Source organism: Myotis davidii, unplaced genomic scaffold, assembly GCF_000327345.1.
Source record: "Myotis davidii unplaced genomic scaffold, ASM32734v1 scaffold134, whole genome shotgun sequence".
Classification (NCBI taxonomy): Eukaryota; Metazoa; Chordata; class Mammalia; order Chiroptera; family Vespertilionidae; genus Myotis; species Myotis davidii.
The window spans coordinates 4,891,301-4,905,665 of NW_006288853.1; the positions used below are offsets into that span (position 1 = coordinate 4,891,301).

At 41.7% G+C, this 14,365-nt stretch overlaps 1 protein-coding gene across 7 annotated transcripts in view; it reads right to left on the minus strand.

Annotated features, from left to right (window-relative positions):
- ASCC1 (activating signal cointegrator 1 complex subunit 1) overlaps positions 1 to 14,365 on the minus strand; it is a 121,425-nt gene that overhangs the window by 67,412 nt on the left and 39,648 nt on the right. For all 7 annotated transcript variants that reach the window (XM_015562138.1, XM_015562137.1, XM_006760949.2 and 4 more), the window contains 2 exons: positions 10,796 to 10,893; positions 7,966 to 8,144 (listed from right to left, as the gene is read on the minus strand). In XM_015562138.1, the coding sequence (XP_015417624.1) occupies positions 7,966 to 8,144; positions 10,796 to 10,893 (277 nt within the window). The remainder of the gene's footprint in view (positions 1 to 7,965; positions 8,145 to 10,795; positions 10,894 to 14,365) is intronic.

Here is a 14,365-nt window from a genome sequence, read left to right on the forward strand (position 1 = left end):
GTGAGATAAAGGAATTATAGCAGCATTATTAGCTATAGGATGATGGAGAGATAGACAAGGTTTTAATATACTTCTTGAACTTGCAGACAGTGAGACATCTTTGAATCTTAATGAAAGAGAGGACAGTGAAAAAATAAGGTGCAGTTTATCTGCAGATCACATAGATGAGAAATACCTTGCTGATGCCTCTGAGCAGCTAAACCCTACATTAAATGCTCAAGCTTAGGGAGCGGAAGCCCAGGGATGATGGTGATAATGTCTGCAGTCAAACAACATTTCTAATATAATTGATCAGCACAAAGGGAGGTGATTTCAGAAAATGCTGTCCTAAAAGGTAACTTTACATTACTTTGGGGCATCAAGGGTGAGGTCAAAGACAAGAATGCTAGAATAGAGAAAAGAGGTCAATTATTTTAAAGGAAGAAAAAAGAAGTTCAAGGAAGAGTGAGGGAAGGACAGGATAAGACCTGGGAATAGAAAACTTGTCTGTTGTATTAAAAATGTGACCTTCACGACAATGTTTAAAAGTGAAAATTAATGGCTGTGGTAGGCAGAATGACCCTCAGTGACCCTCACGTTTATATAATCCTCTCTCCTTTGATTGTGGGTGGAACCTGTGAATATGATGAGACATCACTGCTGGGATTATACTGTACTAGAGGCCTGGTGCACGAAATTTGTGCACTCAGAGTGGGGGTGATGGGTGGGGGGTGGGGAGTGGGGTCCCTCAGCCCAGATTGCGAGAGGGCACAGGCCAGGCCGAGGGACCCCACCGGTGCATGATCAGGGCTGGGAAGAAACGCGGCAGGATGGCCAGCCGGGGAGGGACGATGAAGGATTCCAGGGTGTGTCCGGCCTATCTCACTCAGTCCCAAATGGCTGGACCCCACCAGCAAGCTAACCTACTGGTCAGAGCATCTACCCCCTAGTGGTCAGTGCACATCATAGATAAATTCAGGTCACAGGTTATTATAACTAAAACTAGAGGCCTGGTGTATGAATTCGTACATGGGTGGAGTCCCTCGAGCTGGCTGGTGATTGGGCCAACCGGGGTCGGTTGGCCGGTGTGGAGGGGCTGTGGAGGTAGTCTGTGGGAGCACACTGACCACCAGGGGGCAGCTCCTGCATTGAGCATCTGCCCCCTGGTGGTCAGAGTGCAATAGCGACTGGTTGACTGGTTGTTCCAGTCATTCTGGTCATTTTTGGTTGTAATGGTAGCTTATGCCTTTATACATATAGATTATAAGGCACAGCCAACCTTAAAGTAGGAGGCTATCACAGTGAGCCTGATCTATACACACAAGCTCTTTAGAAAGCAGTTTTCTCTGGCTGGTGACAGAAGTCAGAGATTCAAAGCACAAGAAGGATTTAACAAAAGCCAGAGGGGTCACATGTAAAGGAAACAGGGACTTCAGACCTATAGTCACAGGAACTGAATTCTGTCAATAATCTGAATGGACTCGGAAGTGGATTCATCCCCACGGCCTCCAGATAAGAGACCAGTCTCGCCAACATCTTGATTTCAGTCTTGTGAGACCCTAAGCAGAGAACCGAGTTGAGCCCATCAGGTCGGCTGATCTACAGAAGTACTACAGAACTGTGAGATGATAAATGGGTGTTGTTTTAAGCTGCCCAGATTGAGGTAATTTACTATGCAGCAATAGAAAACGAATACAATAGGGTATGGTCCAAAGGTAAACTAATGCACTCATGTTTTCACCTTTCACACCAGAGATCCCAAAAGGACTTAATATATTTGACATGAGGAGTATAAATGCACCTTCCAGAGGTTGGATTCCAATTCTAGTAAGAGTACATGCTCAAGGTAACCACTTGATGTTTCACTCTCACCTCTCTCTCTCTCTTTAATCTCTCTCTCTCGCCCTCTCTCTCTCATCTCTCTCTCTCTCTCCCCCCCTCTCTCTCTCTCTCTCTCTCTCTCTCTCTCTCCAAAATCAATTTTAAAAAAAGTCTCTTTCTCATCTCTCTCTCTCTCTCATCTCTATCTCTCTCTCTGTACATGCCCAAGGTAACTGCTTGATGTTTCCCTCTCACATAGATGTTCCCCACCCCTCCTTCCTCTCTCTAAAAATCGATTTCAAAAAAATTTTAACAAAAATACTCTAGACCTGTCCTTAACAGATTTAAAAACAAGCTTTGGAATTATGCTAATCCACAAGTAACTATTTTCCAGAATAAAATTCAAGACTCTCTAAAGAGACAAAACACAAAATTTGCTCTCAAAAAAGTAAATTCACAATATTCAGCATCCAATAAAAAATTACCAGTCTTGCAAGAAGCAGAAAAATGTGACCCATAAGCAGTTTAAAAAATAAATAAATCAGTCAATAGCAATAGATCTAGAATGCTACCATGCTATGGAAGTAACAAGGACTTTAAAATAGCTATTATAAATAAACTAAACTATTTCAAGGATAACATGAATATAATGAGTAGAGAAAAGAAAAATATGAAGAAACAAATAGGCCCTGGCCTGTTTTTCTCAGTGGTTAGAGCACTGGCCCACAGACTGAGGGTTGTAGGTTCGATTCCCAGTCAAGGGCACATACCTCAGTTGTGGGCTCGAGCCCCAGCCACAGTTGGGGCCCATGTGGGAGGCAATCAATCAATGTGACTCTCTTACCTAGATGTTTCTACTTGGTCTGAAAATCAGTGAAAAAAAATATCCTCAGGTGAGGATTTTAAAAAAAAGAAACAAACAAATGAACTTTAAAAGACAGTAAATAAGAGCAAAAATGAAAATTCCATTGGATGGAATTAAACACAGATTACAAACTTTACCAAAAAATCAGTGCGACATATAAACTATCCAAACTGAAGCAGAGAGAGAAAATGAAGTCTGGAAAACAAATGAACAGAGCTTCAGTCACCTGTGTAGCAACATCAGCTGGTCTAATATATGTGTAATTAGAGTACCAGAAGGAGAAGAAAAAAGATAGTTGAGGAAATAATGCCTGAAGATTATCCAAACTCAGAGCAACATCAGCATGATGGCAAACTAAGAACTAGACCAGGGGTCCTCAAACTTTTTAACCAGGGGGCCAGTTCACTGTCCCTCAGACCATTGGAAGGCCAGACTATAGTTAAAAAACAAACAAACTATGAACAAATTCCTATGCACACTGCACATATCTTATTTTGAAGTAAAAAAGCAAAACGGGAACAAATACAATATTTGTATTTGCATGTGGCCCGGGGGCCACAGTTTGAGGACCCCTCAACTAGACCCTCATGCCCCCATAGAAACACCAAATAAACAGTAACATTTGGACCAAAGTAGCTCTGGGAGAATTATAGAAACCAGTTAGGAAGCTGCAACAACCAAGTAAATACCTAACCAAGAGAAAGAGTCACTCAAAATGGTAGGAAATTCCATGTTTTCTCTCCACACTGAGTAGCATGATGAAATCCTGTGCCTTCTAGCTCTGTCCAGCCGGGGATGTGAATCACTCCTTTGTCCAGTTTAACCACGCTGTATATGTTACCCAACCGTTAGTCACTTAGTACTCATCTTGATTATCAGGATCACTTGTCACAGCATTTATATTCAAGTAACTCTTATGTTACTTTAATGGCTCCAAAGTGCAAGAGTAGTGATGCTGACAAAGTAGATATGCCAAAGAGAAGCCCTAAACTACTTTATCCTAGTATGTATGCATAGGAGAAAACAGAGTGTGTGTGTGTGTGTGTGTGTGTGTGTATGGTATATGGTATATGTACATGAGAAGACATGGTCTACACGTGTTTTTAATAAACAACCTTATTTAATCAAAAGGAGTATTTAACTTAATGGGAAATAGTCTACATCAATAGGTAGGTACTTTTAGAAATTATCCTTATTTGCTATTTGTAGTTCCATACTCTGTGATTTCAGGGATCCATGAGGGTGTTAGGACAGAGTCCCTGCAGATAAAACCAAGAGATAGTACAGCATGCCTACCAAAAAGGCCAAAATCAAAATAAGAGAGATACTACCAAATGTCGGCATGAATGCGGAGGAATCTAAACTCTCATACATCATTAGTAGTAGAAGAAGCATGACCTCGTTGGGAAAAGGTCTAACAGTTTCCTATAAAAGTAAGCATATACCTGCAATTTATCCAACAATTATATTCCTAAGTATTTGCCCAAGAAGAATAAAAATATATACTTAATACTAAGATTTCTGCACAAATGATTATATGTAGTAACTTTATTTAACAGCCCAAACTAGAAACCACCCACACATCCATCAACAGTTGAATGGATAAAAAATTTTGGTTCATTCAAGTAAAGGAATACTACTCAGCAATAAAAAGAAATTAACTAATATAACACACACCAACATGAATGACTTTCAGAAATTAAGAAATGAATTTTTCTCAGAGAAAAATCAACCAAAACACAAAGGAAGAAGAGTTAAACATATGAAAAAGTCTTAATACCAATAATCATACAAATAAACAGTAAAACAATGAGCTACTATTTTTTGTCCACTGAATTACAAAAAGTACATAAAAGAATGACAACACCCAGTATTGTCAAGGGCAGGAAAAGAAATCTATAGAAAGCTATAGCCTGAAGTATAAAATGCTATAGCATTTCCTGAAGGTAATCTGGATATACATAGCAAAAGCCTCCAACATACACATACTCTTTTTCAACTTCCAGGACTATCCTATCTAATAACAGACAAACATGGTAATTGACCATATCTTCGCTACGCCTCCCATTGGCTAATCAGCGTGATATGCAAACTAACTGCCAACAAAGATGGAAGCTAATTTGCATACTGCAGGCAGGGCAGGACAGTGCCATCCCACCTGCCCTGCTGCCATCCAGGCCTGCTATCTGCGACCCGGGGCAGCGGGCGTCCATATGAGACCCAACCAGGGTGGCCGGGTGGGGCAGCAGTGATTGGCCAGCCCACCCGGGCGTCCCGTGTGTGACCTGACCTGGGGCAGCGCCCCAACCCCAGATCAGCCCAGCCGTGTGCACGACCCAGGGAGGCGGGGCAGGCACCGAGGGATCGGGCCTGCCATCTGCCACCCGAGGAGCAGGCCTAAGCCAGCAGGCGGTTATCTCCCGAAGGGTCCCAGACTGTGAGAGGGCACAAGTCGGGCTGAGGGACACTCCCCACCCCACCCCATCCCCACCAGTGCACAAATGGCTAATATGCAAATCGACCAAATGGCAGAACAACCGGTTGCTATGATGCACACTGACAACCAGGGGGCAGACACTCAACGCAGGAGCTGTCCCCTGGTGGTCAGTGTGCTCCCACAGGGGAGCACCACTCAGCCAGAAGCTGGGCTAGAGGCTGGGGAGCACAGTGGCGGTAGCAGGAGCCTCTCCCACCCCCAACGGCAGGTGGATATCCCCCAACGAGTCCTGGACTGTGAGAGGATGCAGGCTGGGCTGAGGGACACCACCCCCCAATGCACAAATGTCGTGCACTGGGCCTTTAGTACTAAATAAGAAACTAAGACTAATGCAGCCCAACCAGCGTGGTTCAGTGGTTGAGTGTCGACCTATGAACTAGGAGATCACAGTTCAATTCCCGGTCGGGGCACATGCCCAGGTTGTGGGCTTGATCCCCAGTGTGGGGCATGCAGAAGGCAGCTGATCAATGATTCTCTCTCATCACTGATGTGTGTGTGTGTCTCTCTCTCTTCCTCTCTTAAATCATTAAACATATTTTTTTAGGAAGACTAATGCAGAAGAATACTCATAGCATTATTATTTATAATACAAAATAGAATAAAGGTTAAATTTTATATGTCCATATAACAAAATAGTAAGCAGCCATTAAAAGTCAAGTCATCTGAATAGTTAATGAAATCAAATAATGTTATTTTAGCCATCACTACTACAATTTCCTTCCTAGTCTCCAAAGCAAAAGTAAAATATTTAGGTTTTTGTTCAATGACAAAACAATGATCATGGTATAATGTTTAATTTCAAAAAAAACAGTATATAAAACCATATACAAGACACATATTATTTTTTAAATGTATGTGTGCACACATGCACACACAAATATACCAAAACATTATCTCCCAATGGTGAGGTCATGGGTGACTTTTGTTTTGTTTGTTAATCCACACTTGAGGATATTGTTCCATTAATTTTTTGGGAGAGTGGAAGAGAGAGGGAAAGACAGAGAGAAATATTGATATGAGAGAAACACATCAATTGGTTGCCTCTTGCACAAGCCCCAACCAGAGTCCAGGCCAGGTAGGAGCCTGCAACTAAGATACATGCCCTGGGTCAGAATCGAACCCGAGAACTTTTGGTCCATAGGCTGACGCTCTATCAATTGAGCCAAACCAGCGAGGGTCATGTGCGACTTTTTATGAACCATTTCTGTATTTTCTAAATTTTCTATAATAAATATACATTACTTTCATAATTATTTTAAAAATCAGTATTTCTTTAAATTACCTAAAAGTATATACAAAAAGAGGTGTTTTTTTTTTAATATATTTTATTGATTTTTTACAGAGAAGAAGGGAGAGGGATAGAGAGCCAGAAACATCAATGAAAGAGATGGATCAGCTGCCTCCTGCATGCCCCCCAGTGGGGATGTGCCCGCAGCCAAGGTACATGCCTTTGACCAGAATCGAACCTGGGACCCCTGAGTCCGCAGGCCGACGCTCTATCCATTGAGCCAAACCAGTTCGGCTACAAAAGGAGTTTTAAAATGTATTTTCTTCCCTGGCCAGGTGGCTCTGTTGGTTGGAGTGTCATCCTGTACACCAAAAGGTTATGGGTTTGATTCCCAGTCAGAGTGGGTAAGGGAAGCAACCAATCCATGTTTCTCTCTCACATAGGTGTTTTTTTCTCTCTCCCTCTCATCCCCTCACATCTTTCTCTCCCTTCATCTCTCTCTAAAAATCAATAAAAACATATCATCAGGTGAGGATTTAAAAAAACACTTATTTTGTAATCTAAATTATCTGCTATTATCTTGGTCACAAGCATTTCAATGTTATCCTATATAATAAAAGCTTAATATGCAAATTGTCCCCTCAAGCAGTGGTTCAACCAGGAAACGAGAAGTTCGACCACTTGCTGTGATGTGCACTGACCACCAGGGGGCGGCATGGAACATGGTGGGCGTTGGCAACGCAGTGCTGGCAGGGAGCGGCAGTGGAGGCGCTGCTGGCCCTGATGGGCCCCAACGAGAGCAAGACCACGGCAGAGTGGGACCGTGGTGGGATGGCGAGACAGATGAGCAGGCGGCGCCAGGCCAAGGTGGGTGTGAGCAGGGGCCTGATCGCCCCGCACCACCGGTGGCAATGGGGGGCGGGGCCGCTGCCGAGCTAGGTGCTGAGGGAGCTGGGAGGAGGGCCCAGCCCACACCGTCCTGCAGACAGTAACCAGTGGCGGTGGCAGCAGGGGCCTGGCTCCAATCGATCGCCCTGCAGGCAGGTTGATGGAGCAGGTGAAGGGATGGTGCCAGGCCACAGCAGGGTGCCAGGTGGGACTGCAAGGCTGGGGGCATGAGCTGGAGCCTGATCTCCACAGAACACCCCGAGGGACCCCACCTGTGCACAAATTCATGCACCAGGCCTCTACTGTAAGTATAAAAATTCCACATGCAAAATTGTTTTTTGTTACTAACCCCAAACAAGCCATGGCTGTCCAGAGGTGGAAGATCTACAGATAATGACATCTCATTAACACTGCCATCCATAAGGTGCAGGATAGTATGTATATTAAGATGATCCTTTTGTGTCTTAGAATTTTTAAAGAATATTTCAATAATATAGAGACACTTATGTGCTAATATGTCTATAGTTCTGTTTTGTTTTGTTTTGTTTTCAGCTTAGAATTAAAAGAAACCACCAGAAATGGTTATCTTTTTGGTAGAAGAAATTTGTATCTACTGTTTCAATTATGAACCATTTCTGTATCTTCATTTTTCTTTTAAACTTTTGGCTTGTTTATTTTGCTACTTACCATGGAGCACTTCTCTAGTACTTCCTCCTGGAACTTCAGGAATCGTTCCTGAACCTCAGCTTCATTGAGGAAAAAGGAAAGAAAGTGAGTGAAGGGCTGCTTTCTTCTAAAAGTGAGCAAAAGAACATCAATCCGAGTTCGAGCTGAAATTACACCACTTCGATGCTGGCCAGTGATTACTGCAAACAAAAAAATATACCATTAACGATATTTATACGATAAATATTTATACAAAAAAATATACGATAAGCATTTGAGGTAAGATAGGCGACCTCCTGATACTGTCATATGTGGGGAGCTGCTGAATGTGTACATAATTCTAAACAGCAGACAGAATCAAGAGTAAGAAACTTAAAATGAATTCAGTCTAAGCAGATGAGGTCTTAAAACAAAAAATCCTTAAAGACCAGCTGATGAACTAGAAAAATGAGCTACAAAGCAAACCCTCATACTTTGTTGGTGGAAATGTAAAATGGTGCAGCTGCTATGAAAAAGTCTGGCAGTTCCTTAAAAAGTTAAAAAGGGCCTGGCAGTGTAGGCTCAGCAGTTGAGCTTCGACCTATGAACAGGTGGCCATGCTTCAATTCCCAAGCCTGGTCTGGGGGCTTGATCCCCAGTAGGGGGCATGCAGGAGGCAGCCAATGAATGATTCTCTCTCATCTTTGATATTTCTCTCTCTCTTCCTCTCTCAAATCAGTAAAAATATATATATTTTTTTAAGTTAAAAAGGAATTACCATATGACTCAGCAATTCCCACACCTAGATAGAAACCCAGCCTAGCCAGTTTGGCTCAGTGGACAGAGCATCGACCTATAGACCAAAGGGTCCCAGGTTCAATTCCAGTCAAGGGCACATGCCTGGTTGCAGGCTCAATCCCCAGTAGGGGGCGCACAGGAGGCAGCCAATCAATGATTCTCTCTCATCATTGATGTTTCTATCTCTCTCTCCCTCTTCCTTCCTCTCTGAAATCAATACAAATATATTTTTTAAAATAAAATAAAGCCCTAGCTGGTTTGGCTCAGCGGATAGAGCATTGGCCTATGAAGTGAAGGGTCCCAGGTTCGATTCCAGTCAAGGGCACATGCCCAGGTTTTGGGCTCGATCCCCAGTGTGGGGCGTGCAGGAGGCAGCGGATCAATGATTCTCTCTCATCGTTGGTGTGTCTATCTCCCTTTCTCTCCAAAATCAATAAAAATATAAAACTAACTAAATAAATAAATAAAATAAAATAAAAATTATTTATATATTACTATAGGATAGCAAAAATGGGGAACATATTCAACTGTCAATGGTGATTAGGTCTGGGTTTCCTATAATAAAAGATTTCCCTTTATACCAGTATATAATTTCTGCAAGTTTTCATGTTTAAAGCATACAGTAATTATAAAATTGGGGGGGGGGAATAAATAAACTTAAATGCAATTATAAAATATTTCAATATTTGTAACTTGAACTTTAAAGCTTAAGGAAAGACCTAAGTTTTTTATTTGTAAGTCTTTTTTTGTTGTTGTTAACCCTCACCCAATGATATTTTTTCCATTGATTTTTAGAGAGAGAGGAAGGGAAGGAGGGCCGAGGAAAGAGAAAGAAACTTCGATGTGAGAGAAACACATGGATTGGCTGCCCCCCACACAAGCCCTGACCAGGGCCAGGAATTGAACCTGCAACCCAGGTACAAGCCCTTGACTGGGAAATCAAACCCTCAACCCTTCAGAGTGCGGGCCAATTCCCTAACCACTAGGCCAAACCAGCTATGGCTTTATTTGTAATTCTAATGAACTGAATGTTTATTTTTTAAAAGTCCTTTATAAATGTCATTGAAGTTCTTAGGCTGGAGTTTACTGAAGTTACAAGATGCTGGGGAAAACTCTAGCACTGTGCTGTCCAATACAGGAGTCCACATGCAGCTAGTTAAACTAGAGGTTAAATGAATTAGAATGAAATAGAACTACAAATTCAGTTCCTCAGTCACACTAGCCACATTTCAAGTACTGGCAGTCACATGTGCCAGCGGCTCCTGTGAGGGACAGGGCAGACACAGAACATACCATCATCACAGGAAGCTCTTTTGGACAGCCCTACTCTAAAGTCAACTGTCACTTATCTGTCACAGTGATTATCCTTACATAGCACAAAATAAGAAGAGTACTTAAATTTTTTTTCTCCTAAAACAATACAATCTGTGGGTGTTTATGGAAAATAGATTATTGAAGGTTGCTGAACTTAGTTGATTTTTTAGAAGTCCTATAGTTTTAGGATGAATTTTTAAAAAATTTGTCCCCACACTGACCCTCACTCAAAGCTGTTGCCCTTGGTTCACCCTGATGTTCAGTACAGACATTTTCTGACTGGTTTTATATCACCCAACTATTTTTCCTCACCCGAGCAGTTACTTGAATCACGCTGGCATTTTAATCACTACTCAGAGTCTACAAAGCAAGGTAAAAACAAGCAAACCCTCATGGAAAGGGCTGGACTTCATTTCAAATTTGCAGGTCTCACTGGTTTCCTCTAATTCTAACTTGAAACAATTCACACCCTCCATTTCAAGCTACTGAAGCATAAAATAAATCAAATCACAATGAAATCCGGGAGCTTTATCCCATCAGTGCCAGGTAAAGTATAAAATGAAGGCCGAGGTATTCAATCAAGATAAGGTTGTATAATTACATCTTTCTCCATTTGGTAGATTGATACTGATAAATCACAAAAAGGCCAATAGCTACAGAACCTCATAACAAACATAGTCACTAAACACCTCAGTTGGGTTACATTATTCCATACACATACAAAAATGATTGCAAATATAACGTATACACTGGGTCTCACCAATTTCTCCTTCTTGTCCAGGCTTAGGAATGCTAATAGAAGTTTTGGTCTCCACCTCTAGTTTCTTCTTAGTGTCCCCTCTCTTTCCAACTATATGTCTATAATATAAAGAAAAAATTAATTACTGGAAGGAGATTGGGCAAAAATATACCAAAATAAAGAATTCCATTATGTCTAAATCACCAGATACTCCATTACAGAAAAGTGCTTCAGTGAAAGCTCAATACATGTAGAGGAACTTACAAGTCATATAGTTTTGTTTTGGTTTTGTGGGTATTTTTTTGTATTGTTTTGTTTTAATTTTAGAGAGAGATAAGGGGAGAGGAAGAGAGAGAGAGAAACATCAGTGAGAGAGAAACATTGATTGGCTGCCTCCTGCATACCCCCTACTAGGGATCGAGCCCATAACCCAGGCCTGTGCCCTGACAGGAATCAAATTGGTGACATCTTAGTTCATGGGTTGATGCTCAACCACTGAGCCACACTGGCCTGGAACAAGTCATATACCTTTACAGAACATACAGCATTACACTCATTGACAAAAGGATGTCCTACAGCCAAATTCAATGTAAAGGAATAATTACTATGCCTAACACCTGTTTGCTTCTTAAAATTACATTAAAATCTGAGTCTGCACTTGACTGAAAGGAAAGCTGACATAGTCTCAAAGGCAATTCCAGCAACCAATGGGACTACAGTTTGAAGGGGGAGAGCCTTGTCCTTTTGGAGTACAAGTTAACTACATTATGAATTCATCCTAAGGGAACTGTCCTTAGTTAATTAAATAAGGGTACAGAGCTTAGCAAAGAGTAGCATCCACCATTCAGGATGGATTCAAAAGCACAGAGGATAAACAGTAAACCGCAGGAGGCTGAATTCACACGAACAGGTTTTATTTGGGAGAGTTTACCTAAAAATTTGGAAATTTCACCTAAATTTAGATTTTCAGGTTCTATAGATAAGTTAGAAGATATGACAACAACAGACTGAAGCCTATTCTCATCCCTAAAAATGGAACATGAGCTCATCATGAATCCCATCACTCCCTAATATCTTTCACCTACTCCACCTGATTATCTATAGATTCATTTATACTACTTGCCTAGCCCTCCTAGTATAAATAATTCTGACATTCCAAAGTTATCTCCTGGAACCCATAATAATTAGATTTGTTACAATGAATAAGACTACTGGATCCCAGGAGATAAGTTTCAGTATCTATAAAGCATTAAGAGACCATCACTGGACTATAAAGTTAAGAGAAAAACTCTCCCATCATCAACAGTATTTTGGCTTCTATGACTTTAATACAGTACCCAGTAGCATGGGTGACTATGTCTAAAACTGTCCATTTGCTTTAATTTTTTTCAATATTATTTTATATTCGTTTTAGGTGTGCAGCATAGTGGCTAGAGTCTAGCCACTAGACGATCATATACTTTACACAGTGATCCCCTAATATTTCAAGAACACACCGTGTATTAAACACACAGTGATCCCCTAATATTACAAGAACCCATATTGTATTAAACACATAGTTAATACAATATTACTGACTATATTTCCTACATTGTACTTTACATCCCCATTACTATTTCATAACTACCAATTTGTACTTCTTAATCCCTTCACCTTTTCATCCAACCCCCCAACTCCCTTCCCCTCTGGCAACCATGAGTATCTATAAGTCTATTTCTTTATTTTTTTCCTTTATTTTGTTCTTTAGAACAGCAGTCGCCAACCAGTGGTCCGTGGACCACTGGTGGTCTGTGAGATCCAAAAGGTTGGCGATCCCTGGTTTAAGGAAACCTTTGAAGCAATGATTGCCAACTGGTGGTCCACAGACCACTGGTGGTCCATGAGGTCCGAAAGGTTGGCAACCGCTGCTTTAGATTCCACATATAAGTGAAATCATATGGTATTTGTCTTTCTCTGACTTAGTTCACTTAGCATAATACCCATGCTGTTGAAAATGGTAAGATTGCCAAGACCGGTTTGGCTCAGTGGATAGTCTAGGGCATGTACTTGGGTTGCGGGCACATCCCCAGTGGGAGATGTGCAGGAGGCAGCTGATCGATGTTTCTCTCTCATCAAAGTTTCTAGCTCTCTATCTCTCTCCCTTCCTCTCTGTAAAAAAAATCAATAAAATATATTTAAAAAAAAAAAAGAAAAAGAAAATGGTAAGATTTAAGTCTTTTTTATAGCTGAGTAATATTCCATTGTATATATGTACCGCATCTTTTTAAAAATATATATATTTCTTTATTGATTTCAGAGAGGAAGGGAGAGGGAGAGATAGAAACATCAATGATGAGAGCGAATCATTGATCGGCTGCCTCCTGCACGCCCTCTACTGGGGATCGAGCCCACAACCTGGGCATATGCCCTTGGCCGGAATCGAACCTGGGACCCTTCAGTCCGCAGGCCGATGCTCTATCCACTGAGCCAAACTGGCTAGGGCTGTACCACAGCTTTTTTTATCCACTCATCTATTGATGGGCACTTGGGTTGCTTCCATATTTTGGCTATCTATCTTCTATATATATAAAAAGCTAATATGCTAAGTATCCAACCATCCGCACTGACCATCAGGGGGCAGACACTCAATGCAGGAGCTGCCGTGACGTGCACTGGCCATTTACAGAGAAACAGCAGCACGGACCTGGCACCCACAAAGCAACACCTGGCTTCCCCCAAGTGGGACACAAGCCCTACCACCACTCCAGAGCAACAGCCCACCAAATTGCAACTGACACTGGCGAGACCCCATGGCACAAAATGCGGCCCCCAGCCCAGCCCAGAAACGGTGGCTGTGGGCCCCAGGTAATAACGTCATGTAGCAACGCCTGGCTTCCTCTCCCTAGCAACTAGACTCCTTGGAGTTTCTTCAGCCCAGGAACACAACTTGCTTTATAGCCAGTTGCAAACATTTTACACTTTAAGCAAACGTCTGTGAAGCGTTTTCCCGTGCCTCATCTCATTTGATCCTCACAGAAGTCCTGGAGTGGGTAGATAAGAGACTCAGTAGAATCCTAAGTTTCTTTTCATTAGCCACAAAACGGAGATTTAGAAAGTTTAGAAACTTAACCCAACTGAAAAGAAGTAAGACATGGTGGCCACTGAAAATGACTTCAGGTTTTCTCACTGCACAGAATGTAGTCAAACACTGCTGCAGTTAAATATTTTACCCTTTGTTCTCCCTGGGTGACCGCAGGCCTCATCTCATTTGATCCTCACAGAAGTCCTGGAGTGGGTAGACAGGAGACTCGGTGGAATCCTATTTTCCTTTCATTAACCGGAAAACAGAGATTTAGAAAACTTAGAAACTTGACCCAACTGAAAAGAAAAAATGATGGACCTTGAAAATGACTTCAGGTTTTCTCACTGTGCAGAATATAGTCAAACTCTGCTGCAGTTAAATATTTTGCCCTTTGTTCTCCCTGCGTGATCTACAATAATCTGCTTCTGATATTTACTGCTGTGTTGCTGATAATTACCAGAAAGAGAAGTTGGGGTGCTTCACTGGGCTGGAAAAAGTTTAGCTAAATCAGAAAGCAGGTCTTTTCAAAT